Source organism: Balaenoptera acutorostrata, unplaced genomic scaffold (assembly GCF_949987535.1).
Source record: "Balaenoptera acutorostrata unplaced genomic scaffold, mBalAcu1.1 scaffold_1292, whole genome shotgun sequence".
Taxonomy (NCBI): Eukaryota; Metazoa; Chordata; class Mammalia; order Artiodactyla; family Balaenopteridae; genus Balaenoptera; species Balaenoptera acutorostrata.
This window is the reverse complement of record NW_026645645.1, coordinates 12,631-39,568: the sequence shown is the minus strand read 5'-3', so window position 1 is coordinate 39,568 and position 26,938 is coordinate 12,631. Positions and strand designations below refer to the sequence as shown.

The following is a 26,938-nucleotide window of genomic DNA, read 5'->3' as shown; positions in this document are numbered from 1 at the left end:
CGTAGGGATAAGAAAGGGCTCCACAGATCTTATTTTTAGCATGGATATTGTGGCTTCATATGCTCTCTTTATGTATTTATTCACCTGCTCTCTTGGTGGGGGTAGGAACGGGGCAGCAAAGTCTTCACTTGGTGGTAGGAAGATGTGTGGTCATCTTGTGACGTGTGTCCTTTGCCCTCTTTGCTGAGCACTGCTGCCCTGTTGTAGTTGGCAGTAATGTCCTGGGTACAGCTCTCTCCTGAGTTGAGAGAGGTGCCTTTGCCTCCTCCAGCTTTTGCCCTGGTCTGAGCCATTGCTTCCAGAGAGAAACTCTTGGAAGTACCGTGCTGTCCCCATGGCATGACCTCATAAGACGATTGTGAGGATTATTAAGGTAGTCCATGTAAAGTGACTGCATTCATGGGCATTAATAGTTGGCACAAAAACTATGTTGGTCCTCAAAATGAAAGGGCTCAGTTACTGTACCTGCCATCTGCTGAAATTTCATAATATAAACAAAGACCTCCTTTAGGCTCAAAATGGATATGTTAATGTGGCCGATACTAGCCTCTCTCAAACTTTTTGTTTTGGGTAGCCTCCTTCCCCACGTATTCCGCCACCCCAGGGTGCTCTGTGGGTGCCTTTTCAGCCTGCCCCACTAAGCACCCACTCTCCCTTGCTTCCCAGAACGCCTATGTCAACATCAACCGCATCATGTCCGTGGCTTCCCGCCTCTCAGAGGCTGGCCATTACGCCTCGCAGCAAATCAAGCAGATCTCCACGCAGCTAGACCAGGAGTGGAAGAGCTTTGCGGCCGCTCTGGATGAGCGCAGCACCATCCTCGCCATGTCTGCTGTGTTCCATCAGAAGGCTGAGCAGGTAAGGCCAAGGGAGCTGCTGTGGCCGCTGGTGGTGGGAAGCGGAGGGGCAGGGGCAGGGCAGGGCAGGGCAGGCTGGGAGGACATACACTGAGGTGTAGAGAGCCCCTCCTCTCTTTTTGAAACACCAAAGACCGTGCTGAGTAGTTTTGACAATAACCCATGTTCTACCACTGTTATGGCCCCTGTGTACCCAGAGAGACATTGGTAACTCTTGGAGGCTTGGCTTAACATTCAAACAGGAAGAAACCCAGAGCTAACTATTCTGCTTAGTAGTTTATTGTTGGACGTGTGTGTGTGTGTGTGTGTGTGTGTGTGTGTTGACTGCTTAGTTTGCATTCCATAAGCATAGACCAAAGGGGTGAAACTAAACTGATCATTGAGTGCTGAGAACAGGGGGAAACTAATTTTACATGAAGCATTTGCTATGGATAATAATAATGTAATAATAATACAGTGGACAGAAATAATAATTACTTGTTGCCATTTACTTACTGGCATTGGCCAGTGACATTACTAACCCATTTTACAGAGAGGAGCAGGGAAGCTCAGAGAGATTAAGTAACCTGCCTAAGATCCAGTGGCGTGTAGGAGCTGACTCTAAGCAGCTTAGGGAGAGCCAGTGGTTAAATTTTCAGGAATTTTATGAGCTGGTTGTTAAACATAGCCATTACTTTAAACTGTATAAATTTAAATTAAATATATCAAATTAAAAGCAAAGGTAATAAATACTCAAAACTCATCATTTTCAATTATTTTACTAGATTTTATTATTTTCTATGTTCTTGAGATTATTTCTATCTATGTTATATACACACTCACTCTCTCTCTCTCCCTCTCTCTCTCTCTCTCTCTCTCTCTCTCTCACACACACACACACACACACACACCCAAACAATGGATTCAAGGCTATTTTTTCAGTGCGTTTATTTAGGCAGCTCTTTATTGTCCTCAGATGGACTGTTCTAGGCAATGAGATAAAAAGGTATTTAGGCAATTAATTTAAATGGAGCTGTGCACCCAGGCAAGAAGAATCACAGACAGAACCACTCCAGACTGTTGGGTGAAGAATTATTTGCATTTTAGAGGTATATTTTCCACCCAATAAATCTGAGTGATTTCAGTTAGCTCACCCTTTGTGCATGGAGACCCATAGTCTCCCACAGTTGTTAATTTTAATTTTTAAATAATTTGATGTCTGTCAAGATCTGTATCCATATATCACATCCCAGGAGCCACTTTAGACACAGTACAGTCTGTCCCGCTGAGCTGCCCTCCCCTCTCCCACCCCTTGGGGTTCTGACAGGGATCTTTTTGAGTGTTAGCAGGGATCTTTTTGAGTGTTAATTTCCGTCCCCTGTGGGAATGGTCTCTGCAGGTTCCCTGGGGTGCCTGATGGGCCTGAATGAGGCATTCTTTGCTACTCTTCACAGCTCAATGTCCACACTATAAAGCACATGTGTGGAAACATCCCATTTCATTATATGTTGCCTCTCACTTGTACCTGTGAGTGTGCACAGGACAAGAAGCTCTCACATACACATGTCATGTAGTGAGCTGTTTGCACACCTATATTTTATCATCATTGTGTGGATGTAACCTGTTGAACATGAAGACACCTCCCACCCCTAGCAGTTTCATAATAGTCATCTTTCTTTGTGGAAACCATACTTCCTAAACAGGTACTGGGTCTGACTTCTTACCTGGGGTTGGTGTTTGTAAAATTAAAGAAAAAACTCCACTGTCTGCAGTGGTCTCTGAAGGCTTCCAGAGTTCCTGATGCTTCTTCCCAAGGTATCTGACCGTCTGTACATAATCTGCCCATTGCCCAACCCCAGTGCCTCCACACTGACCCAGCTGGCATCTCCTTCCAGTTCCTGTCGGGAGTGGACGCCTGGTGCAAGATGTGCAGCGAAGGTGGCCTGCCGTCTGAGATGCAGGACCTGGAGCTGGCGATCCACCACCACCAGTCCTTGTATGAGCAGGTGACCCAGGCCTACACAGAGGTGAGAACCCAGCGGACACCCAGGGGTCCTGGCTGTGTATAGGGGTATGGGGGTGTGGCAAGAGTACCGGCCAGTGTGCTGTGAAATAGCCTGAGTCGGACTAAGAAGAAGAGAGGCCATTTTTCTCCCTCTGGAGACATCTTTAAGACCCTTGATCTGTTAATGATGATGTCAAAATGCAACCATTGGCAGGAACCACCTTAGTGCGCATGCGTGCGCGCGTGCGCACACACACACACACACACACCCTACCTCACCCTATGTGTGAACACACACACACACCCTACCTCACCCTATGTGTGAACACACATACGCACACACCCTACCTCACCCTATGTGTGAACACACACACGCACACACCCTACCTCACCCTATGTGTGAACACACACACGCACGCACACACACACACACCCCTACCTCACCCTATGTGTGAACACACACACACACACCCTACCTCACCCTATGTGTGAACACACACACACACACACCCTACCTCACCCTATGTGTGAACACACACACGCACGCACACACACACACCCCTACCTCACCCTATGTGTGAACACACACACACACCCTACCTCACCCTATGTGTGAACACACACACACCCTACCTCACCCTATGTGTGAACACACACACGCACGCACACACACACACCCCTACCTCACCCTATGTGTGAACACACACACACACACCCTACCTCACCCTATGTGTGAACACACACACACACACACCCCTACCTCACCCTATGTGTGAAGCCCGGACTGTCTCTGCTGTGGAAGGGCTGTAGGAAAGCAAGGCCGTGCCCCTCTGGAGCTGCTTTCTGTCTGGTGCACGCGCATGCACACACTAGCCCTGCTGCCCCTTTTATGAAGCAGCTCATCAAAAAATACTAATTTTCTCAGTGGAAGGTCCAGAGCACAACCCACCACAGGGTGGAGATGAGTGTTTACAGGAGTGGGAAGCTGCTGTGGAAGTGAAGGACAAACTAAAAGGCTCTTCTGCTGAAAAATCAGAGGCTGGGAGCGTGGTACAAGTTAAGAAGGGGAAAAAACTTCCCTCTTAGCTTGTACCAAGCACACCTCCTTTCACACCTTGCTGGAAGGAAAAGGCCGTTTCCACTCCAAACCAACTTTGACTTCCTTGTTAACCAGATTAATTTGGGGTCTTAAAATTCCTATCAATACCCTAGTCACCATGGTTTTAAATTAGAAAGGCACATGCTCGCTGGATAATCTGCCAAGCCCTGGAGAGCCACAGGTGTCAATCAGATGATGCCACTTTCCAGAAATATTGCCAGGAATCCAGTGAGGAATGGCAGGGAATGTCACCCCCACTGGTTTCAGCACTGAGGGTGAGTGTTGGAGAACCCAGGAGCATGGACGTTGTGTCCACAATCTAAGGGTCCCTCCCTTATTCTGAGTGTTCTGGAAAGACAGGGATGTTACCACTTTCAGGAGAAGAAAAAAGGAGGTTGTATAGAAGGAGAGCGAAAGAAGGTAAGTATAAAAGAAAGAAAATGACAAGGAAGTAAAGGAGAGAAAAATGATGATGATGATGATAAAGGTAGAATTGGTAGCCAGTACCTGCCGGGCCCTCTTCTAAGTGCCCTGCATGCGTTAACTCATTTAATCTTTACTGCAATTCTGTGGGGTATGTACCATTTCTATTCCTACTTCACAAACAAGGAAACTGAGGCCCAAAGGGGTTAAGTGTCAATAACTTGCCTCTGGTCACACACCTAGAAGTTTAGAGCTACGTAGAGGAAGGTGAGGACGGAAGAGGGAAGAGGGAGAGAAGTTTATGGTGTCAACTTATATTCAGCTTTTTTTCTGAAACGAAGATCTGCTGCCTGACCTAGTCTGTGAGTCAGTCAAAATACTTATCAAGTAAATACTTACCAAGTACCAAGTGTCAGGCACTCTTCCAGGCGTGGGGCAAGATAAACAAGGCAGAGTCCCTGCCCTCAGGAAGCTGAAATGCAAGGGGGAGGGAGACAGTGACTCGGGGTCTCGCAGACAACTGGCTGCAGCCCCAGCACCTCCTCTCCCTCAGGATTCCGGGGTGCTCGACCCTCCCCGGGCTGCAGGCTGGGCACTGTGGCAGCTCTGGTGGCACGCTCCTTGGTTGTCATGGGTGTTGGTAGGACTGAGATTCTCAGTCCTCATCAGGGACGCCAGCAGGCTTGCCTTGCCTCCCTGCGCCCCTCCTGCCCCTCTACTCCCTAGACTTGACCTCTTTGCCTCTTGCAGGTCAGCCAGGATGGCAAAGCGCTGCTGGATGTGCTGCAGCGTCCCCTGAGCCCTGGGAACTCCGAGTCTCTCACTGCCACAGCCAACTACTCCAAGGCAGTGCACCAGGTGCTGGACGTGGTGCATGAGGTGCTGCACCACCAGCGGCGGCTCGAGAGCATCTGGCAGCACCGCAAGGTGCGGCTCCACCAGCGGCTGCAGCTCTGCGTCTTCCAGCAGGACGTCCAGCAGGTAACAGACTGCTTCCCTGAGCCTGGCATCTGTCTCAGGCAGGCAGGCAGGTGGCACAAGTCCCTGACCTAGGTGATCAGGCCTGGGAACGCCTGATTTATGGAGGGAGGAGGGCAGTTCAGCCCCCAGCTGCACCCCTCCACACCATCCGGACTTGTTAATTGATGCTTCTCACTTAAGCAGCTTTACAGACGGGCCTTCTCACCCTCTGGTGTTGGGAAGGGAGGCTCAATCTGAGAGACAGCAATTCCTTGCAGTCATGACATTGTTTTCTTTGGGGGAAGCTTGACCGTCCCTCAGGCATGAGCTCTCTGACAGCGCCGGGTCCTAGGGGGTCATCTGAGCGCTGGCGGAGCTGGACCCACAGTGTGCCCACTTCTCAATCAGGGATGCAGGTGGCCTGCTAGCGTTGGGGTGCGGTGGGGTACAGGGCCTTCAGGGGATTCTTTGGCAAGCTTGGATTTGGGAAACCAGATTTAAAACAAGGGCTGTTGATAATTGTATGTTCTGTGATTAGAGGTTACTCCTGACTTAACTTGCTTTTTGCATTATTGTAAGAGTCATAGCATTTTTCTTTACCACAAATAATAAAGAAATGGTTGTTTCTAACTATAAAAGGACAGCCTTGCCACAAATGCCCTTTTGGATGAAATGACACATTCTTTTTTCCTCATACTTCTCTGTCTGTCTCTTTGGGGACCCTCTGGGAGCTTTTTTTTAAAATTTTTATTTATTTATTTATTTATTTATTTTTGGCTGTGTTGGATCTTCGTTTCTGTGCGAGGGCTTTCTCTAGTTGCGGCAAGCGGGGGCCACTCTTCATCGCGGTGCGCGGGCCTCTCACTATCGCGGCCTCTCTTGTTGCGGAGCACAGGCTCCAGACGTGCAGGCTCAGTAGTTGTGGCTCACGGGCCCTGTTGCTCCGCGGCATGTGGGATCCTCCCAGACCAGGGCTCGAACCCGTGTCCCCTGCATTGGCAGGCAGATTCTCAACCACTGCGACACCAGGGCAGCACCCTGGGAGCTTTTTTTGAGGACTGATAGCTGGGGGAGGGGGAGCTTGTCGGGAGCTGGAGATGGAAGTTAAGGTTTAGCATCATCTCCCTGCTGGTTCGCTGTGAGAGGCAGGGGTGGGAGCGCTGGTGTTCTCAGACTTTTCTGTGGCCACCTCATAATTTCAAGATTATACATATAAAATAACATTTCACTCTCCTTCCACACCTCCTGCGGTATTGACCAGGTGTAATCGAAAAATGTGTCGAAATATACATGGAAAATTGAGAGCCAACTGGACATGTCTTTGGAGTGTTGGTTCCCCTCACAGCTGTTGTTGGGGGGCCCTTGTACTGGGTATCCTGTGATGGAGACAGGTTGGAAGGAGAGCGGGGCATCGTATCAGGGGTCGTGACGCCCTCTGGGTGTGGGGTCACCACCGTGCAGTCAGTCCCAGAAGTAGGCAGGCCTTCAGGAGTGTCCCCCATTCTTGGGCTGCCCTAACTCCTTTGTAGCCCCTGTCCCCCGGCTGGGGCAGTGATGAGTCATCAGAGGCGACACTTCAGCCTCAGGAGAGATGGGCATTGCTTATGTGCTGGCCCCAGCTCTGAAACCCTTGTGGGGCTTGCTGGGGATGGAGAAGCAAATGCATCAGTTGTCTGCTCCTGCCATCTGGAATTGTTCAGATCAACGTATCATCTCTGAGCACAGGAGAGCACAGGCTTGGTCTGTGATTGGGACAGGGTTAGGTGTCAGCCTCCAGAGGCACACAGAAGGTGTTACCACTTCAGTGAACTTTGAGTGACTTTTGGAGATTTCTGGGCCATGGATTGTGCAGCTTCCTTGGTGTGCTCTTTGTCTCCCTGCTGTTTTCATGGCTGTTCTAGTAGGATGGGCGCTGGAGAGGGGCAGAGGTGCTGCGAGGAAGGTGGGTGAAAGGCTTCCCCAGCAGGAGGGCAGCATCCAGACTCGGACTCTCTGGGAACAGCTGTTATCAGACTTTTCTGTGGCCATCGTGACATCTACACTAAAGCTGGGGAAAAGTATAATAAAACTACACTGGTGGCTGTTCTACATCATGCTCTAAAAATGAGAGTATTTCTGGAATGGAGGCCCTATCAATTCATCTCTACAAGATGAATCACATTGTTGGCACTCAACAAAAGCAAGTAGAAGATTATGAGGTGGATGTAAAGGAGTTTGGATTTTCCACGAGGACTGAATTCCCCAGGATGACTGATTCCATTGTTCTTTTTGGGACATGTGAATGTGACTTCTGGGGACGTGACATCATTCACCTATTGTCCAGCTAACTCTCACTCACCAAATATCTGACACTGGGACAGATGCACGAAGAAAAATGTGAAAACCAAGGGCTACGAAACCTGGTGTGGGTTTCAAATGCTTCCTGACACCCAAGCAAGCATTGACGCCTGACTGGTGTCTGAGTTGGCACTTCAGAGAGCGCTGAATGTAACGCACTCCGTGGTTCCAGTGATGGACTCGGACTCTGGTCTCCCGACTCCCAGCCATACAGGAGCCTGCCCTAGTTTTCAGAATCAGACTGGACAAGCAGTTTCCCTGCTCTGTGCTCCCACGATTTTATTTAATAATACACAAACACACGCAAACAATAATGTTAACTCAAAGGTCAAAGTGCTATTGGAATTTTATAAATTTATCATCTTTTATTTTGCATGCTTCATCTCTTCTTTTCCAGTATCTCCTTGAGAGTAGAAGCCATGGCTGCTGCTTCTCTGTGCCCTTTACAGCTCTTAGCTGTCTGGCATGAAGCTGGGGTTCTCTTTATATTTGCTGACTTGAGTTGAAATTATTATTGGAGGCCCCCTGTTTCTGCTTCTGTGAATTGAACACCATCTAACCCTCCCTCCCAACCCATCCAGTAGTTGCCAGTGAGTAGCTGCAGTCTGTTTGCAGGAATTGTGATGTGAAAGTCTGAAGGTCCCAGGTATTTCCTTAGTGCTACAAAGTATCCTGGTACTCATCAGCTATTCAGCAAGCATGGGTCTGGGCAGTGGGCCCAGCACTGCACTAGGTTCTGGCAAGATGCCTGGTTAGGTAGAAAGGCAACAAGACATACACACTTGAAAATAGAAAGGTCCGTGCTACCCAAGCATGCCAGGCAGTGTGCAGGGCAATAGAGTGTTGATGGGACACTTACAGGCAGAGATGTGAAAAGTCAGAGTTGGTGTCTTGAAGGAGGAGAGAGTTGATTGAACCATATAGTCTGGATCCAAGACTCTTGAGCACATTTGGCGTCTAGAGATGTTTACTCTGCAGCCTAAATGGGAAGCTTGTGAGCGAGCATCGGCGGCTAGGGTGATACAGCATTATGGATAAGAGCATGGACTCTGGAGCCAGATGGCCTGAGTTTAAATCCTGCTCTGACAAGTCTTAGCCATGGGACCTTGGGCAAGTGGCTTCACTGCTGGTGCTTCAGTTTCCTCACCCCTAAAATAGGAACCATCACATACCTATCTCATTGGACTGAAGGAGGTGCAAGCACAGCACCTGCCTAGCATGTAGCAGATCCTCCAGCAGTATTGTCTCGGTTTAGTCACATCCTCTTTGAGTGGTACTCGGGTGTCTCCTGAGTCTGATGAGTTCCGTTTCATTCAGTGATAAAAATCTCAGAATTGCCGGGGACCTGGAAGAGCATTCAGTCTCACCTACTATAGGGTCAAGAAAATTGAGGCCCAGAGATGTAAAGCAATTTGGCCATAACCACACAGCTAGTTAATGGTAGTGCCAGGACCAGAAGCTAAGTCTTCTGGCTCCCAGTCCCGGTGTCCTACAGAAAAACCACACAAGAGAGGAGCCAGGCAGACGGCGACGGAGAACAGAAGAGAGACAGGAGGCACACACACATACTAACATAGAGAGGGGAACGACAGACCACATACACACACCCTGAAACAGGGAGAGAGGAGGAGAGACAGAGACAGACAGTCAGTGGAGGATGGGAAAGAAAGGGAGAGAGATTCAAAGACAGAGAGCAGAGAAACAGACATACCTGGGCTGGGAGGAGAAAGAGAAAGAGGAAGGTGGGGGGAGAGACAGAAGAGAAAGAGAAAGAAACAGGGACTCCTGCTAGTGGAGAGACGGGGGAGAGCCAGCCGGCCTCTCCCCACCCGACTCCTTGTCCCATTGCCATTTCTGGGGGTGGTCTTTTCCCAAATAGGAATACCTTGCCCAAAGCAGAGTAAAGCAGAGAGGTTGAAACCAAAGATAGACACCAGTGAATAAGAGATTCCATTTAAATATCTGCAGCCAGAATTGGCCTGACACATCATCCCTGTGCTAGCTCTCCCTTGGTTCCCAAAAAGTGTCCTCTTAACATTCTCTTCCCCTCTGGGCTTTGAGGCAATGGAAGTAAGTCTCTAAGGATCAAACTGGAACTTAGGTCCATTAAGCTGCAGAAAGGCATAGATAGAGTGCATCTACTATAGTATTGCTAGTGGAATAATTTTCAGTCCTGTTGTTTTTCCAGTTTAGAGTGGAACAGTACTAAGCAACAGCCATAAGAGCACTCTATGACAGCATCAGCTGACCTCCACCTTCTGTCTGTTCTTCTGTCCTAACCCTGTGGCTTCCCACAAGAATAAAGGACTCCTTTCAAGCCCAGATAGACCTGACTTTGTTGAGAAGAGCAAGGAGTAGCTAGTCTTGATCTTTCTAGTAGATGCAAACTCCATTCCATTTTTTAATAGCCGGAACAACTGTTGTGAGTATCTGTGCAGGCCATCTGTTCTGCCTCCCTTTCTTCTTCTCCCTCTGTGTGGTGCAAGAATAAATTGGTAAATTGTTTTGGAACACCTGTGTGCAAGGCCCTGTACTAGGAGTTGGAGGTCTCTGGCTCAAGAGAAGACATATATACCTGAGGATGTATGAGTGGCACGTGGCTATCTGGGTTCAGGGCCAAAGAAGCAAGACAACAGTGGGCTGGTGGAGTCAGAGCAGAGAAAGTTCCCTGTGGGTGGAATGGCATTTGCACTGGTGCTTGGAGCTCAGGCAGAGGAGACGGGGATGGTATTCCCGGGGAAGGCCAGGAAGTGGAGAGCTAAGTTATAGCCAGGGGACAGGAAGAGGAAATCTAACTGAGTGCCTACTCTTGGCAGCGATAGAGGGAGGTCAGGCTGGAAGGGTTAGGAGTGGTCTTGGTGGGGTGGGTGGGACATTACCCATTTGAGGCTCCAGTGCCTTCCCTTAAAAGCAATGTGTTTTGCTTTTAAGCAGTCCAAAGGTGAGCGAGGGAGGGGCAGTGATGTCAGAATTTTCTGGCTCAGTGATTTTCCATTCTGAATGCGTGTATTAATATTAAAGTCCATAGTTCTTGTACTATGAATGAATCTCACCTGTTTCTATCAGGTTTTTCTGGAGCCTCCCGTGGAAAATTATAGCTTTTACTGTGTCAGCTCTTGCTTGCCAAAGAACGTGTAAAAAGGATTTGAGAGTAATTTTTTAAAACTCCAGATATTCAGTCTTTTACTAGCTGTAGTGACTAAAGCCCCTTAATCATACTAAACCAGTTTGGGCATTGTATAATCCAATTAACAGCTTTGCATAATAAAAGGTGAGCCCTTTGGGTTACAGACAGCATGCTTAGTTAGAAAAAAGTGACTGGAATGATGATAGGTCTAGAAAAGAACTCTTCTTATAAGAAGGAAGGATTAAAGCATCTAAGAAGGAAAATACTCACTCAGGGCCTAGTCCCAGATAGACGAGGAAACATACACAAGGGGGAGCCATCATCAAAAATCTGAAATGCTGACTAGTTAGTTACTTGGTGGGTATGTTGGGGAGGAGATTCAAACATCAGAGGGATGGTTGGATTCCAACCCTGAGATTTGGTTCCTGGGATTAAATGTGTCTATAAAAGTTTTATTGTTCATAGCTCAGGATTCATCATCTTTTGAGCAATTGAGCATCTAATCACTTCACTTAATTAATCTTCCAACACTATGAAGCAGGTGATACTTTGGTCCTCATCTTATCAATACTAATGAGGAAATTGAGGCTTAGAAAGGTTAAGTAAACTTACACAAGGTCACACAGCTAGTGGCAGAGGAAGGCTATAAACCCAAGTCCACTGAATCTCTAGGTCCATGCTCTTAGCCTCTCTGCTATGCCCTGGGCACTATGTTAGGTGGTGGGAATGCAGAGAGACACGGATCCTGCCCTTGAGGGGTTTATAAGTTAGTGCAGGGCTCAAAGGGCCCTGATAGATTGCTTGGTCCCAAGGGATCAGACTTGCCGTATAGCCGCTGACAGCTGAGATTCATCCCTAAACTCCCTGTCCAGGAGGACCCACACAGGCAGTCGTACTCACACGCAAACACTCTTTTCCACCTGCTCCATCATTATAAAATGGCTCTCTACAGTTATTTATCTCTAACACAGATGTCCCTAAGACAGGCACTACCCGTTCTCACTTATTTTTCATAACCGTAATTATGTTAACTCAGTGCTGCTGACGCTTTTCTTTGTAGCATATATCTTGAATAATGTCCATTTGCCCATGGTCGTATTTAGCAGTATTAAAGTTCTCAATTAAGTTTTGATGGTGATAATCCAATCATTCGAATACATTCAAGTAGATAATAGATGATTCTTTGGGCGGGGTGTGTGTCCAGAAAGTGAGCAGGGTTGAGGCTTGGCTGAATTGGGGGAGGAAGGGAGGGGAGAAAGAAAGGGCTCTGCTGGTCAGGGTTGCTTTCTGATTGGAGTGAGGATGGGGAAACTTTCTCATCTGCCTCTTTGGTGTCACTGCTCTTAGAAGGGGCGCTCCATCCCTCTCCCCATAGTAGGAGGCTGGTAACAAAGGGTCTGGTCCAGTCTTCTCCATGTATCCTCCAGCTAGAATTGGCAGGGCTGGGAAATGGGCTTCAGAGGCCTGCTCCTGATTTGCTCAGACCCTCCTGCCTGGAATTTCATGGACCCTTCACACTCTGTACCTCACCCCCATTCCTCTCTGCCCTGCTTTCTGCCTTCTCTTCCCTTCCCCATCATGGCCTTTCCCTGGGTGCTCACTTTGATTTTCTGAATGCAAACTCTGTTCTGACTGAACAGTCATCCTTCTGTGATGAGTACCTTCCAAGGAAGGACGTGGGTGCCTCCATCTGGCAGGGTTGGGAGGCCGGTGGGTCCTGGGAGGCAGTGAGAGAAGGTTCCTCCCCAGGAGTTACTGAGCCTCAAGGGCTTTCTTGATACACAACAATTTTAAATACCTTTAATGTCCTCAATTCCTCTTTTATTACTATGTTAACAAATGACTAGACAGTCACCATCCAAGGTCACTTCTTTCTGATAACCCCTATGTTCGGCATGTCCTTGACCTCAACATGCTATTTCTGGAGCTTTGAATACCAGGCTAAAGGATAAAAGACTCACACTTTATAACTAGTGGGGAACTATTGAAAGATTTTGACCAGAGAAAACAGGTGATCAGAGTGAAGGTCTGAGGTCATTTAGTGCCAGAGGAGGACTGTGTTGGAGTGGGAAGATCCTAGGGCCATGGTCATGGGCTAAGGTGATGGGACAAGGGTAGATTTGAGAGCATTTATGAAAAAAAAAATCAACGGAAATTGCCGTCCATTTTGTTAGAAGACAAGGGAGGTGTCAAGTGTGAATATGGGACTGTATTTTTAAAAGTGTGGTTCTTGGACCTGTTGAAGAACCCAACTCAGGTCCACTTGTCCAATGCACAGCAAAGCCAATCTACTGACACCGAGTTGTAGTGAAGGAAAGTACAGAGTTTATTGTAGGGCGACAAGCAAGGAGAATAGGAAACTCATGCTCAAAAGACCCAAACTCCTTGATAATTTTTAGGAAAGGGCTTTTAAAGGCAACATTAGGGGTGAGAGTCACAGGGTGTGTGATCAGCTCATGGACATTCTTCTGATTGGTTGATGGTGAGGTAACAGGGTGATGTTTCAGGAATCTTAATCATCAACCTTCTGGTTCCAACCAGTCTGGGGTCTCTGTGCTTGTGGTCAGCATGTAGTCACCATCCTCCACTGGATGGGGGTTGTAGTCTCTGCAGAGCAACTCAAAGATATGCACCATATTGTTATCTACATCCCTTCAGGAGGAACTGGGAGTCCTGTGGCTCTATTGTTCTAATCATTAACTGCATGAGCCTCCTCTTTGGAACTTGGGGAAGGCCAAACCAAAACGGGGGACTTGGAGGGGCTTTTGTATCCAGGAAGACCTCACAAGGTCCTGCTCAGTTTCAGTTCTCCCTTTTCTTTGATGCTCCTCAATCCTGAGGGGAACAGGGGCAGGACAAGAAAAGGAATACAGTTTTGGATAAAGAGGTTAATCATAAACTCAGCAGGGGAACTCGTTTTAGGGGGACTCAGTTTCAGACCCCTGGCATTAAGATCATCTGGGCAGAGTAGGGTCTTGTTAAGAACAGATTATCTGACCCTACTCTATACTTTTTTTTAAAGTGTATGTATTATTTTAAATTTTTATTTATTTATTTATTTTTGGCTGTGTTGGGTCTTCGTTTCTGTGGGAGGGCTTTCTCTAGTTGTGGCAAGCGGGGGCCACTCTTCATCGCGGTGCGCGGGCCTCTCACTATCGCGGCCTCTCTTGTTGCGGAGCACAGGCTCCAGACGCGCAGGCTCAGTAGTTGTGGCTCACGGGCCCAGTTGCTCCACGGCATGTGGGATCCTCCCAGACCAGGGCTTGAACCCGTGTCCCCTGCATTGGCAGGCAGATTCTCAACCACTGCGCCACCAGGGAAGCCCCTACTCTTTACTTTTTGATTCAGAATCTGTGGGTAAGGTGGTGCCTAGGTTTTAGAATGAACCCCAAGTGATTCTGAAGCGGTGTAAAGTTTGAGAACCTCTGACTTGAGAGATTCAGTCCTTAGTGATGAAAAGTGTGGTGACACCACAAACAGGAATCAAAGGCACCATGTGAGGAGATGCTTTCAGGGAGATGTCAAAGACAAAGACAATTTCCAGTCACCTCAGCCTGTTGGGAAGGGACAGGTGTGGGCTGCCTGGGAGTGGAGGGGTCCAAGGGAAGGAGGCGGCTGGTTTCTTAGCCGGCTTCCACCCAGCATCACATTTGTCAGGACAAAGGACTGCGGTTCTCAGGGGGAAGAGAGTCTGTACACCTGCTAATGCGTTTCAGCTGAGCCCTCTCAGAAAAATGATGGCTTTTCCTGCCATAGCAAGACATTTATTTTGATCATACTTGTTCCAAAGAGGGGACAGAAAATGAATTGGTGGTAATTGGCCATTTTAAGTGGTACTCGCATGCTCTCCAGTCTCAGCCGATGGGGAGCGGAGTGGTGCCAGCAGAGAATGAGCTGCTCCCCTTCAGAACTAGTTCTCAGTGTGCTGTGCAAGGAGACAGAAACAGTGATTTGATGGCTGTCCTGGGCACTCACACACATCACGCGCACTTGAGCTTTTAACAGAGCAAAATGCGTGTGGACACCGATGGCATGCCAACTCTCCTTCCTGACCTCAGAATATTGGCTTCTACAGAGTCGGGGCTGGGCACTGGGAGGTAACAGCTGAGGGGGGCGCCGTTCTTCAGTTTACTTAACACAACAAAACGCCTTGCCCGTTTTATAATGGATCAAATTATGACACAAACTTAATAACATATTTCAAATAAGATGATTGATCAGAGAGAGCCAGGGAGGGAATCAGAGAGTTGGGATTCTGATTTCACAACTGTTTGCCAAACAGCTCCCTTTCCTTTAATGGTTTTTGCCCTTTATCACACAGGAAGTTCTCACATCAGGTTGAGTTCATTCACTCATTTATTCAGCAGATGCTCTTTGAGAACATAGCAGTGAACCAAACAAAGCCCCTGCCCGTGTGGAGCTTACATTCAGCAGAAAGAGAGAGAACACCATCACAAACAAACAAATATGTCATAGGTGCTAGAATGACAGCAGGTGAGCTGAATGAATAAGCCATGGGGTGTGTTTAAGAAGAGATTCCAAGCATGTGAAATGGGACCTACAAAGTCCTTGGGACCAGAATGAGCTGGGTGCATTCATGAAAATAGGAGAATGGCCAGAGTACCTGATGAATAGAGAGGAGGGAAAAGGAGTAAACAGTTTGAAGAAATGGGCTGGGTCCAGATCAAATCAGGCCTTATAAGCTATGGAGAGAATTTGGATTTTCTAAGTGTGATAGGAAACAGTTGTAGAATTTCAATAAGAGGAATGTCATGACTTGATTCTTGTTGAAAGAAATGTTATATTTAAAGATCTGGCTATTGTGTGGAGGGAGTGTCAAGACTAAAAGGAGGAAGACCACCTAGAGGGCTGATCGGGTGAATGAGGAAAGATGGTGGCTGGGACTAGGGTGGTTTTGATGGAAATCAGTGTACAGGAAAGAGTAAGTAAGACAGGCTTGCAGCTAAGCAGTTGGGTGAATTGTGGTGCTTTTGCTGATGCAAGGAAAACTGGGAGAGGAGGGGAGTGGGACAGAAGGGAATAAAGAGTTCTGTTTTAGATATGTTAAGCTTGAGGTGCCCATTATAAACCAAACTGGAGAGGAAGAGTAGGCAGCTGGGTACATGAGTCTCATTCTCAGGAGAGAAATTAGGGCTAGAACTGTGAATATGGAAATTACCAGCACATAGATGATATTTAAAGCCATGGAACTGGGTGAGATCATCTAGGGAGCAAGAGAAGAGAAAGAAGAGATCCGGGGATGAGCCCTCAGGCATTCCAAAATTTAGAACCTGGGAAGACTAGGAGGATTCAGAAAAGTAGACACAATGGAGATCAGTGAGCTGGGGGAATTCCCAGTGAGATGGCATCTCAGGAGCTAAGGAAGAGGTGTTTCCAGAAAAGGGAGGCTCTTCTTCTTAAGTGGGGCTGAGCAAGGTGGGTCTTTCTGCAGGGTGGGAGGGCCGCAGTGGTCCAGGGAGGTCAGAGTGGAGTGGGCTGAGGATGGCTTTGGTGGGAGGGCACCCCAGCACTAGGAGTCCTCAAGGAAGGGTGGTCCAGAGCAGAGCGAGGAGGGAGTCCCTGTGCAGGCGCAGCCTGGTGCAGGTGTCGGAGCCCAAGCAAGGTGAGCAGAGCAGAGAAGGGTGGCCTGGCATAGGTGTCAGGTGCATAGGTGCAGACAATGAGCAGGTCAAGGAGGTCATCCACGAGGAGCAGGGGCTGTGCAGTGTCACAGCCTGGGCAGAGGGAGGAGGGCATCCATGCAGGGAGGGCAGCCCAGCTTAGAGGATTGGAATCCAAACAGGCTGAGGAGGTGTCCACACAGGGGGCTACCCAGAGGAAGTTTACTAGGAGGTGGTCTTGGAATCAACCCCTGAGGAAGGGAAGGGAAGAAGGAGGATTAGATAGAGAGTGAAGTTGAGCTGCAGTGTCATCTCAAGGGAATCCTCAGCCAGCCCTACCAGGCGTTCTGAAGATTGTCTCAGGTTGGGGAGTGAAAACTGTGTCTTTATACTCTGGAGTCTGTCACTGGGCATGGGTCAATGTAAGAAGGGGCTTTGGGCAAAGCCACTCTCTTCAGCCAAGGGTAATAATCCCCAAAGGGGACTGACACCCGAGGCTGTCTGCCTGCTGGTGACACTCTCAGCAGGGTGGTAAAAAGTCCTTTTTACATCACAGCATCTGCCACCTCCATGGTCTCAAACTACCTCCTTCAAATACCTATTAATCACAAAGGAATAAGAGTGACTTTCTAGAAGAAAGCTGGAAGACACCACCCTGACCCAGTGATCAAAGTTAACATCATGAGTAATGGGGGGAATTCAAATTATATCCCACCTGATAGAATGCATTGGGAAGAACAAGAATCATTTCTGTGTTATTCCTGATTCCAATCATGAGGAAACATCAGACAAACCAAAATTGAGGGACATTTTGTAAAGTAATAGACCTGTAACTATTAAAAGTGTCAAAGGCAGGAAAGTCAAGGGAAGCCTGAGGAACTCTTCCAGATTAAAGGGACAACTAAGCATGACACATGCTTCTGGCCTGCATCCTTTTCCTCTAAAAGTCAGTGTTGGGACACATGGGAAAACTTGAATAAGGTCTGGGAATCAGATGGTAGTGTTGCTGCCAGAACCTTTTGGGTTTTAATCCTGACTCCACTATTTAGTAGCTGTGTGAGCTTAGGCAAGTTAACTAACCACTCTGAGACTCATTTTCTTCATCCAAACATGGGGATAATAACTCTCACCATCCCAGGGTTGTGGTGAGATAGCATAGATGAGATGGTGAGCGTGTGCCCTGGCCTAGTGCTGGACAAAGAGTGAACCCTCCACAGCCTTTTCTTCTGAGGAGGGGAACTGCCCTACCCTCAATGTAATAAAATCATGAAATATTTGAGTTGAAGGGAGATTTAGGGAGATGATGTGATCCAACAGTCTCATTGGAGAAAGTGAGGTTCAGAGAGGAGAAGGCACACACCCAGCTGGGCCACAACTGGTTAGGGGCAGAGCTGGGGTGAGAACCCAGGTTCCTCTGTAAGTTATGGTGTCTTTAGAATGATCATGATGGTACCACATTTTAATGATGCTTTAGGAACCTAAAGCACTTACATATTAACAGAGCTTAGACACCAACTTAAAACTTTGTTCAAAGGTGGTTGCCTCTAAATGCAGGGGCCTCCTGCACTGGGCTGTGTGATCTTGAGGTCTTCTCCAACACTAAGATTCTATCATGTTAGAAGAATCCAAAAAATCAGAGTCCTGGGACAGAAAGCAGCTAGGCCCTTGATTTTCTCCCATTAATTCGGCTGTATTCATAGCCACTGTTCAGAAAATATCAATAGTTCTCTTCAAAAGGACTATTCTCTTCTCCTTAGCAGCTAGAAAGGACTGTCTCCTCCCCTGAAAAGTACTCCGTCTTGATTGTATGCTGGTTGGAATAAACACAATTAGATGAGGAAGAAAGGGGGTGATTAGGGAATTATGCATAATGGCTGTTAGATTGGCTCCCAGATCCGGTTCAGGATGTGAGTATCTCTCTTGGAAAAGGCTGTTCTGGGAAAGGACTAATTCCGGTTGAAAAGTTGGGGCATGAGAAAGGAGAAAGAGCTTTACACGTTGTTTGCAAGACTGCCTGCCTCCCTTTGTGGCGAGGAGTCCCAGGCTGACCAGGGCTGTTGTTTCCAGTGATGGGGCAAAGATCAGGCCTCCTGCTGAATGCACCGGCACAGCTTCTCCCAAGACAGTAGGCAGCCGTATTTGCACTTGACAACTCATGGCTATAAACATTCATTGAGTATCTTCTGAGTGTGCGGTGCTGATGGGGGCTCTGGGGGCAGGCGAGAGATGAAAGGGCAGGATACAATGGTGAAAACCCCATACTTCTTCAGGAGCTACCTACCTGCCAAGTGGGGCAGTGGAGAAAGGGTGGATACACACAAAGGGAGAACTTTGAATGCAGGCTGTGAGAGGTACTAAGAGTTAACCTATCTAGGGAGTACGGAGCTGGAGACATTCACCCCAAAGTTGTGTGTTGGGGCAATGAGTTTTGAGTTGAGTTGATTTCAACATATCTCACGCAAAGCCCTCTGTGCTGAGTACCATGCTGTGTCCAGGAATCACAGGGAGGTCAGAGTCTAGTGGGAGAGACCAGCCTGTGGGCAATAATTGTGGTTTGAACAGAACAGAGAAGAGTGACACCACCCCAGCCTGAGTGGATTGTTAAAGAGAAAAGGCTTTCCAAAACTAGAGTTTGAGATGACACTTAAAGGATGAGTAAGAAGGAGCCTGGGAAGTGGATATAGGGAGAAAAAAGAGATGGACATTTCAAGTGAAGTGAAAAATAGCAAGAACAAAACTCAGGAGGTGAGAAGCAGTTTTGGGGGGTGTTGAGAGGTGGGGCAGGAACTCATTGGAGGTGGGGTTGGGAGGGGTGGACCTGTCGCAGAGGACTTTGCATGTCAGGTTTAGGGGCCCCTCAAAAACTATACCCCAGTGAAATGCCTTCAAGAATGCAAGGTTTCTTGCCTCCTTTATCAAAGATAAGGTGACCATATGTGCGTGGGTTTATCTCTGGGCTTTCTATCCTGTTCCATTGATCTATATTTCTGTTTTTGTGCCAGTACCATACTGTCTTGATTACTGTAGCTTTGTAGTATAATCTGAAGTCAGGGAGCCTGATTCCTCCAGCTCCGTTTTTCTTTCTCAAGATTGCTTTGGCTATTCGGGGTCTTTTGTGTTTCCATACAAATTGTGAAATTTTTTGTTCTAGTTCTGTGAAAAATGCCAGTGGTAGTTTGATAGGGATTGCATTAAATCTGTAGAATGCTTTGGGTAGTAGAGTCATTTTCACAATGTTGATTCTTCCAATCCAAGAACATGGTATATCTCTCCATCTATTTGTATCATCTTTAATTCTTTCATCAGTGTCTTATAATTTTCTGCATACAGGTCTTTTGTCTCCTTAGGTAGGTTTATTCCTAGATATTTTATTCTTCTTGTTGCAGTGGTAAATGGGAGTGTTTTCTTAATTTCACTTTCAGATTTTTCGTCATTAGTGTATAGGAATGCAAGAGATTTCTGTGCATTAATTTTGTATCCTGCTACTTTACCAAATTCATTGATTAGCTCTAGTAGTTTTCTGGTAGCATCTTTAGGATTCTCTATGTATAGTATCATGTCATCTGCAAACAGTGACAGCTTTACTTCTTCTTTTCCGACTTGGATTCCTTTTATTTCTTTTTCTTCTCTGATTGCTGTGGCTAAAACTTCCAAAACTATGTTGAATAATAGTGGAGAGAGTGGGCAACCTTGTCTTGTTCCTAATCTTAGTGGAAATGGTTTCAGTTTTTCACCATTGAGGACGATGTTGGCTGTGGGTTTGTCATATATGGCCTTTATTATGTTGAGGAAAGTTCCATCTATGCCTGCTTTCTGCAGGGTTTTTATCATAAATGGGTGTTGAATTTTGTCGAAAGCTTTCTCTGCATCGATTGAGATGATCATAAGGTTTTTCTCCTTCAGTTTGTTAATATGGTGTATCACATTGATTGATTTGCGTATATTGAAGAATCCTTGCATTCCTGGAATAAACACCACTTGAATATACAGCGGAGAAAAGACAGCCTCTTCAATAAGTGGTGCTGGGAAAACTGGACACCTACATGTAAAAGAATGAAATTAGAACACTGCCTAACACCATCCACAAAAATAAACTCAAAATGGATTAAAGACCTAAATGGAAAGCCAGACACTATCAAACTCTTAGAGGAAAACATAGGCAGAACACTCTATGACATAAATCACAGCAAGATCCTTTTGGACCCACCTCCTAGAGAAATGGAAATAAAAACAAAAATAAACAAATGGGACCTAATGAAACGAAAAAGCTTTTGCACAGCAAAGGAAACCATAAACAAGACCAAAAGGCAACCCTCAGAATGGGAGAAAATATTTGCAAATGAAGCAACTGACAAAGGATTAATCTCCAAAATTTACAAGCAGCTCATGCAGCTCAATATCAAAAAAACAACCCAATCCAAAAATGGGCAGAAGACTTAAATAGACATTTCTCCAAAGAAGATATACAGATTGCCAACAAACACATGAAAGAATGCTCAACATCATTAATCATTAGAGAAATGCAAATCAAAACTACAATGAGGTATTATCTCACACCGGTCAGAATGGCCATCATCAAAAAATGTAGAAACAATAAATGCTGGAGAGGGTGTGGAGAAAAGGGAACCCTCTTGCACTGTTGGTGGGAATGTAAATTGATACAGCCACTATGGAGAACAGTATGGAGGTTCCTTAAAAAACTAAAAATAGAACTACCATACGACCCAGCAATCCCACTACTGGGCATATACCCTGAGAAAACCATAATTCAAAAAGAGTCATGTACCAAAATGTTCATTGCAGCTCTATTTACAATAGCCAGGACATGGAAGCAACCTAAGTGTCCATCAACAGATGAATGGCTAAAGAAGATGTGGCACATATATACAATGGAATATTACTCAGCCATAAAAAGAAATGAAATGGAGGTATTTGTAGTGAGGTGGATGGAGTTAGAGTCTGTCATACAGAGTGAAGTAAGTCAGAAAGAGAAAAACAAATACCGTATGCTAACACGTATATATGGAATATAAGAAAAAAAAAAAAAAAGGTCATGAAGAACCTAGTGGCAAGACGGGAATAAAGACACAGACCTACTAGAGAATGGACTTGAGGATATGCGGAGGGGGAAGGGTAAGCTGGGACGAAGTGAGAGAGTGGCATGGACATATATACACTACCAAATGTAAAATGGATAGCTAGTGGGAAGCAGCCGCATAGCACAGGGAGATCAGCTCGGTGCTTTGTGACCACCTAGAGGGGTGGGGTAGGGAGGGTGGGAGGGAGGGAGACCCAAGAGGGAAGAGATATGGGAACATATGTATATGTATAACTGATTCACTTTGTTATAAAGCAGAAACGAACACACCATTGTAAAGCAATTATACTCCAATAAAGATGTTAAAAAAAAAAAAAAGAATGCAAGGTTTAACTCCATGTAAGCCTAATTTATATTCTTCAGGTGGATTTTGTGTCCCTCATATTTCTTTTATCATTAGGATCTGGCTGTATTAGCAATTCATAATTTATTTTTAAACCTTAGTGTATAAAATTACTCCTTTGAAATTAAAGGCACATCTTGCCAGAATGACATTGATAACTATCACTGGGTGCTACTTCCCACTCAAGTTCAGAGGCACACCTGTCATTTATCAAAACCAGAGCGTGAGTATGAAAGTTGAAAGAAAACTTAACAAAAAAATCTGTCATCTTTGTGCTATCCCTTGTGACTCACTTGCCTCTGTACCAGTGACAAGTTCCTCTTCCTGGGGGGCAGGCTTCCACCTGCCTCTGCATCACCCCCAGGCCCCGTCACCAAATCCTGGCTGTTCTCTCCCCTAAATATTACTGAGACCTGTCTCTCCACGGACACGGCCACTGGCCTCGCCTGAGCTACCGTCGCCTCTTGTCAGGATTTCCGCAGGAACCTCCTGTTTTCCTACCTCTGTTCCTGTCTTCCAACAACTGATTCTCCACAAAGCAGTCAGAGCAGTAATTTTTCAATGCAGATCTGATGGTGTCTTTCTCCTCCTTCAGCCCTTCGGTGGCTCTCAGGCTAACACTGGAGTCAGACTCGGCACACCAGGGCTCAGCTCGCCGCCTCGGGGCGCATTTCCTACTTACACCTACTCAAACCATGCTGATCTTTTCAATTCCTAATCTGGTTAAGTCCTACTGTCTCTCAGGCCTCACTTCTTCAGAGTGGGCTTCGCTGACCGTTGGCACTTTTCACCCTTGCAATTAATGATGAATTGCGTGATTTCATATCTAGTACTCGTTAACCCACCTAGACTGAGTTCCTGGAGTCAGGGCCGAGCCTGCCTTGTTTAATCCTGCACGCTGGGCTGTCCTAGTGCCTGGCACTAGACCACCATGAGGCTAATAATAAATATCTATTTGAATATGTGAATAGTCCTGACCCACACGTGCTTCTCTGCATCCTGAAGACTCTTCCTTCAGACAAAAACAAAAGGAGAAAACCTCCTATTGTTGGAAACACTTAAATACCAATTCAAAGCCATCAATAGGTATGATTAACTATCATCCTGTACTATCCTAACTACAACTGATAATTGACTATTTTAAATAAGATCTTGTAGATGAGAGAAATTACATAGGGACCAGCTAATAAGGGGTACCTTGATGGGTGCTTACACTTTGATAGGGTCCAGGGTAAGGCTAGAAACTCAATTTATTCTTCAGCCAGTGATATTCAGATTCTGGGACTCACCAGACTTCCGATGCTGCACATTAATTTACAGTGTGTCACGTAATTGTCAGGCACCGCTGGTGTCTGTTCAGAAGCACATTTCTCTGCTGTGCAGTCCACGTAGGAAGCTGGATTGTATTCCCAGGGTTGCGAGCCATGAAATCAAAGGTCAAGAGAGCATATGGCCTAAATATTTGTACCAGGCCATGCTGGCTCTAAATGAACTCTCTGAAACAAAATTATCAGAAATCAACATTTTGAACAATGCGTCATATATTGATTCCGTTTCTCTGTCCTCAGATGCTTTTTCCATCTCTATATATTACTAAGGTAATCTTGTTCGTGACCTAAATCGTTTGCTTTTGTTTTGTTAAATTGATTTCCCTGCAGTCCCTGACCCCGCATTGAGGTTGCATGTGTTTTCCCCACAGCTCCAGTTCTAATGGCAGAAGCTGTACTAAATGGAAGCAATGTAACATCACAGAGCAAAGTTATGTTTAAACTAAGTAAAAGCCTCTCAAATATGAAATAGATTTTTAAGTGGTTAAGGCAGAGCTGATTAAGTAAACTAAGTGTCACTAACTGAAAACTAATTCACATTTTAAAGAAAGCAAAATGAACAGGAAACAAATTGCTTTTTAAAAAAAGTTTAAAAGTTGTGAAAGCACCCACAGGGAGTATAAAAGCTAACCATTTGTGAACTAGTAGATGAAAAACATTTCTCTCTAACCAATTTGCTTTAGAATATTATTTAGAATATTTATTAAAGCTAGAGATTAAAAATGAAATGGAATAAAATAAAATTCATGAAAAAAAGTGCCAGACAAGCAAGTCACACTTCACTGCTCAAAACAAAATTTTTAAAAAAAATTGTAACCTGAAAATACGTCATAAATTCCAAAGCACTCATGAAAAGGTATAAGACAGCTCCTTTATATATAAAAATTATCTCCAAGCTTCAATTCATTCTCAAAAGAGGATTAATAAAAGTTTAAATATGCATAAAAATTATAAAACTACGCTATCCATGGTACACAATATATGGGAAACTTTGTGACTAGAAACGTTTGTCTTTGACCTTGCATACTGACACCCATCATCCCTGTCCGGTATAGAATGTGATCAAATTATGGCAAATCAAGTAAAAATGCACTCTCCTGACTTTTGTTGCTGAAATATCACCATAAGTAACTCAAGAGAAAAGTAGGCTCTTCTTTATTCTAAGAAAAGAATATCTAAACTTGCTTTCAGTGCTGCCTTTCAGAGTTTGCAAAAGGTAAAAATTCAGTTCATTTACTATTGCAATTTCTTTTTACAGATGTGCCTCTAGAATATTAAAAAAATATTGCCAAAATTTGTTAAAGTGTTTAAAATCTTTTTAAAATTGAAGTATAGTTGATTTATAATATTGTGTTAGTTTCAGGTGTACAGCAAAGTGATTCTGTTACATATATATTTTTTCAGATTATTTTCCATTACTGGTTATTACAAGATATTGAATATAGTTCCATGTGTTATATAGTAAATCCTTGATGCTAAAGTGCTTAAAATCTTTACACTAATGTTTAGATAAAGTCATTTTTACAAAAGCCTTCTTTTTTTCTTCATTTTGGTGGACGATTACCTGACCTGGCTTTGAACCGTGCATTTTTGTTAAACCTCATTTTTATATTCATATGTGCATTTCTCTAACCAATACCATCTTGGTATGGCTTTATGATACTGCCACCTAAGACTTTGAAAGCTTCCATACTTTGTACAATTGCAGGCATAAATTTATCTCAAATGTCAGAGGAAGTGAAGCCAAAGGCTAAATTCCGTAGAAACAGAACTCTCATGTCTGCAGTCCAGGCAATGATTTGGTCTCTCTGCTTGCCACAGGGCAATCTGTAGGAAGAAACAGAATTAAAGTGCCCTTTTAAACAGGGCTAGTTCATCTAAATCATTTTCCCAAAAGTCATTCTACAATCTGAGAAAGCTAGTACCTCATTAATCTAATGTTTAGTTGACGTTTACTATAGTAGGAATAAAGTGGGCTTAGTTGAGTCTTGGCAGGATCTGCAACAGGTGTGTCTGTGCTGTAATTCTGATTCAATTGTGGCCATCTGATTTAGTGAGTGCCAACTCCTCAGGGCCCAAATGAACTGCTTCCCTTCTCCCTGGGAGGCACACATTTTTGTTGGGTTATGTGGGCAAATGCAAAATGGGCTAAAGGCTTTGATCCTCCGTACATTTCGAGGCTTTTACTAAGGGCTTTCCACTCCCCTGTCAAGTACCCCTCAGGACAACATATTTTCTCACCTTCTAAGCATCCCCTCACTCATCCCTCTACTGCTCCAGCCACCTCTTTTCTAGCTTCTCACAACTCCGAGGAAAATGTCTTGAGGCCAAATCACTAGACCTTAAGCCTGGAGAACATGGAGTCTCTACTGCTACCCAAGAGCATCATAGATACTAAAGACCTTACTTTATTTTGTTGGTTGGTTGTTTGGTTGATGTTGATTGGAGGAGAAAAGTGGAAAGAAGCCAGAGAGGGCAGTTGTCCTGGTGATCAGCTCTCTTGAGCGTAGCTCCAGTTAGGGACTGACTACTCTGGACTTAACTCCCAAGATTAAGAAGGGAGTCCCAGGAGAACAATGAGGTAGGATCCCCATGACTTGATGCCACTGCCATGAGCATTTTTATGGTGGAGTGAGTGCCAAGGAACTGCCCTGACCCGACACTGCCTAATTTCCTGCAAATGTGTCTGACTTTATATGGTTGGAGTCAAAGTAGTGAGAGGGTTAAACTGTGCCTGGCGGTCTGTGTAACTTGTTTAAAATAATGGGCTAATTAAGGCTGAGAAAACTGAGAAAGTGATGAGGGGATATTCTGGAGATCAAAGAGGAAGAGCTGAACTTAGTTAAGGGTGGGATTGTTGTATTGCCAATGACAGTAATGAAATCCCTGTGTCCACCGTGGATTGAACATTCACACCTGGACTGCTGCTTTCTGATTGGGACGGGGACTCTAATAGCCTAGCAGTCACACGTGTTGTCACGTGTCTTTTGCCAAGAAGTCATTGTTTCTGTCTTCCTTCTCTGACTAGGTGTTAGACTGGATTGAAAACCACGGCGAGGCCTTTCTCAGCAAGCACACAGGGGTTGGGAAGTCTTTGCATCGAGCCCGGGCCCTGCAGAAGAGGCACGATGACTTTGAAGAGGTGGCTCAGGTGAGATGCTATGTATGGTTGTATGCGTGTGGGGAGCGGTGAGGGAGACCAGGGCTGTGGCTTTGGTGTTTGGTGGGGCACGTTGGGTGGATAGCCCACGGCTTCTGGGCTGCCTTCCCGCCTGATGCAAGGAGACCCTTGTCTGCTCTAGGATCACTAGGTGAGTGGTAAATTAGTATTTTGTCAACTGTGATCAGTTGCAGTGGAAAGAGTAAGGCAGGGAAGGGGCAGCTGGGAAAGGTATCACTAAGGGATGGAGCGGTGGATGCTGCCGGAGTAGTGAGGGTGACAAAGCTAGAGTTTGCCACATCACGGCTTTAGCCAGGGCTGGCTCTGATTCCATTACATAGGCAGCCCTCAGTGGGGGTGTCCTGCTGGGCATTGTCCCGAGCCCCAACCTCACCCGGGGAGGCGACCAGCCCCAGACAGATGTGATCAGTGGGTGTGAAAGGAGAGGGCCTGCCAAGAGCCAAAGGAATCTGCTGGCGGGCAGGAAGTAGTGGGAGCAGACCAGGGCTGCTGCCCATCCCTAGGGGAGCTGCAAGGGATGCTGGAGGGTGAGACGCCTGACGGAGCCAGAGAGACCGTGTCAGCAGCGACCTGAACCTGC

At 45.9% G+C, this 26,938-nt stretch overlaps 1 protein-coding gene across 1 annotated transcript; it reads left to right on the top strand.

Annotated features, from left to right (window-relative positions):
* Positions 1 to 666: 666 nt before the first annotated feature.
* LOC130706679 (kalirin-like) lies at positions 667 to 26,328 on the top strand (the record flags this gene model as incomplete). Its single annotated transcript, XM_057539337.1, has 4 exons — positions 667 to 858; positions 2,732 to 2,863; positions 5,114 to 5,344; positions 26,206 to 26,328. Coding segments are annotated over 4 exons (678 nt in total), but the record flags the coding sequence as incomplete, so codon positions are not given.
* Positions 26,329 to 26,938: the final 610 nt, after the last annotated feature.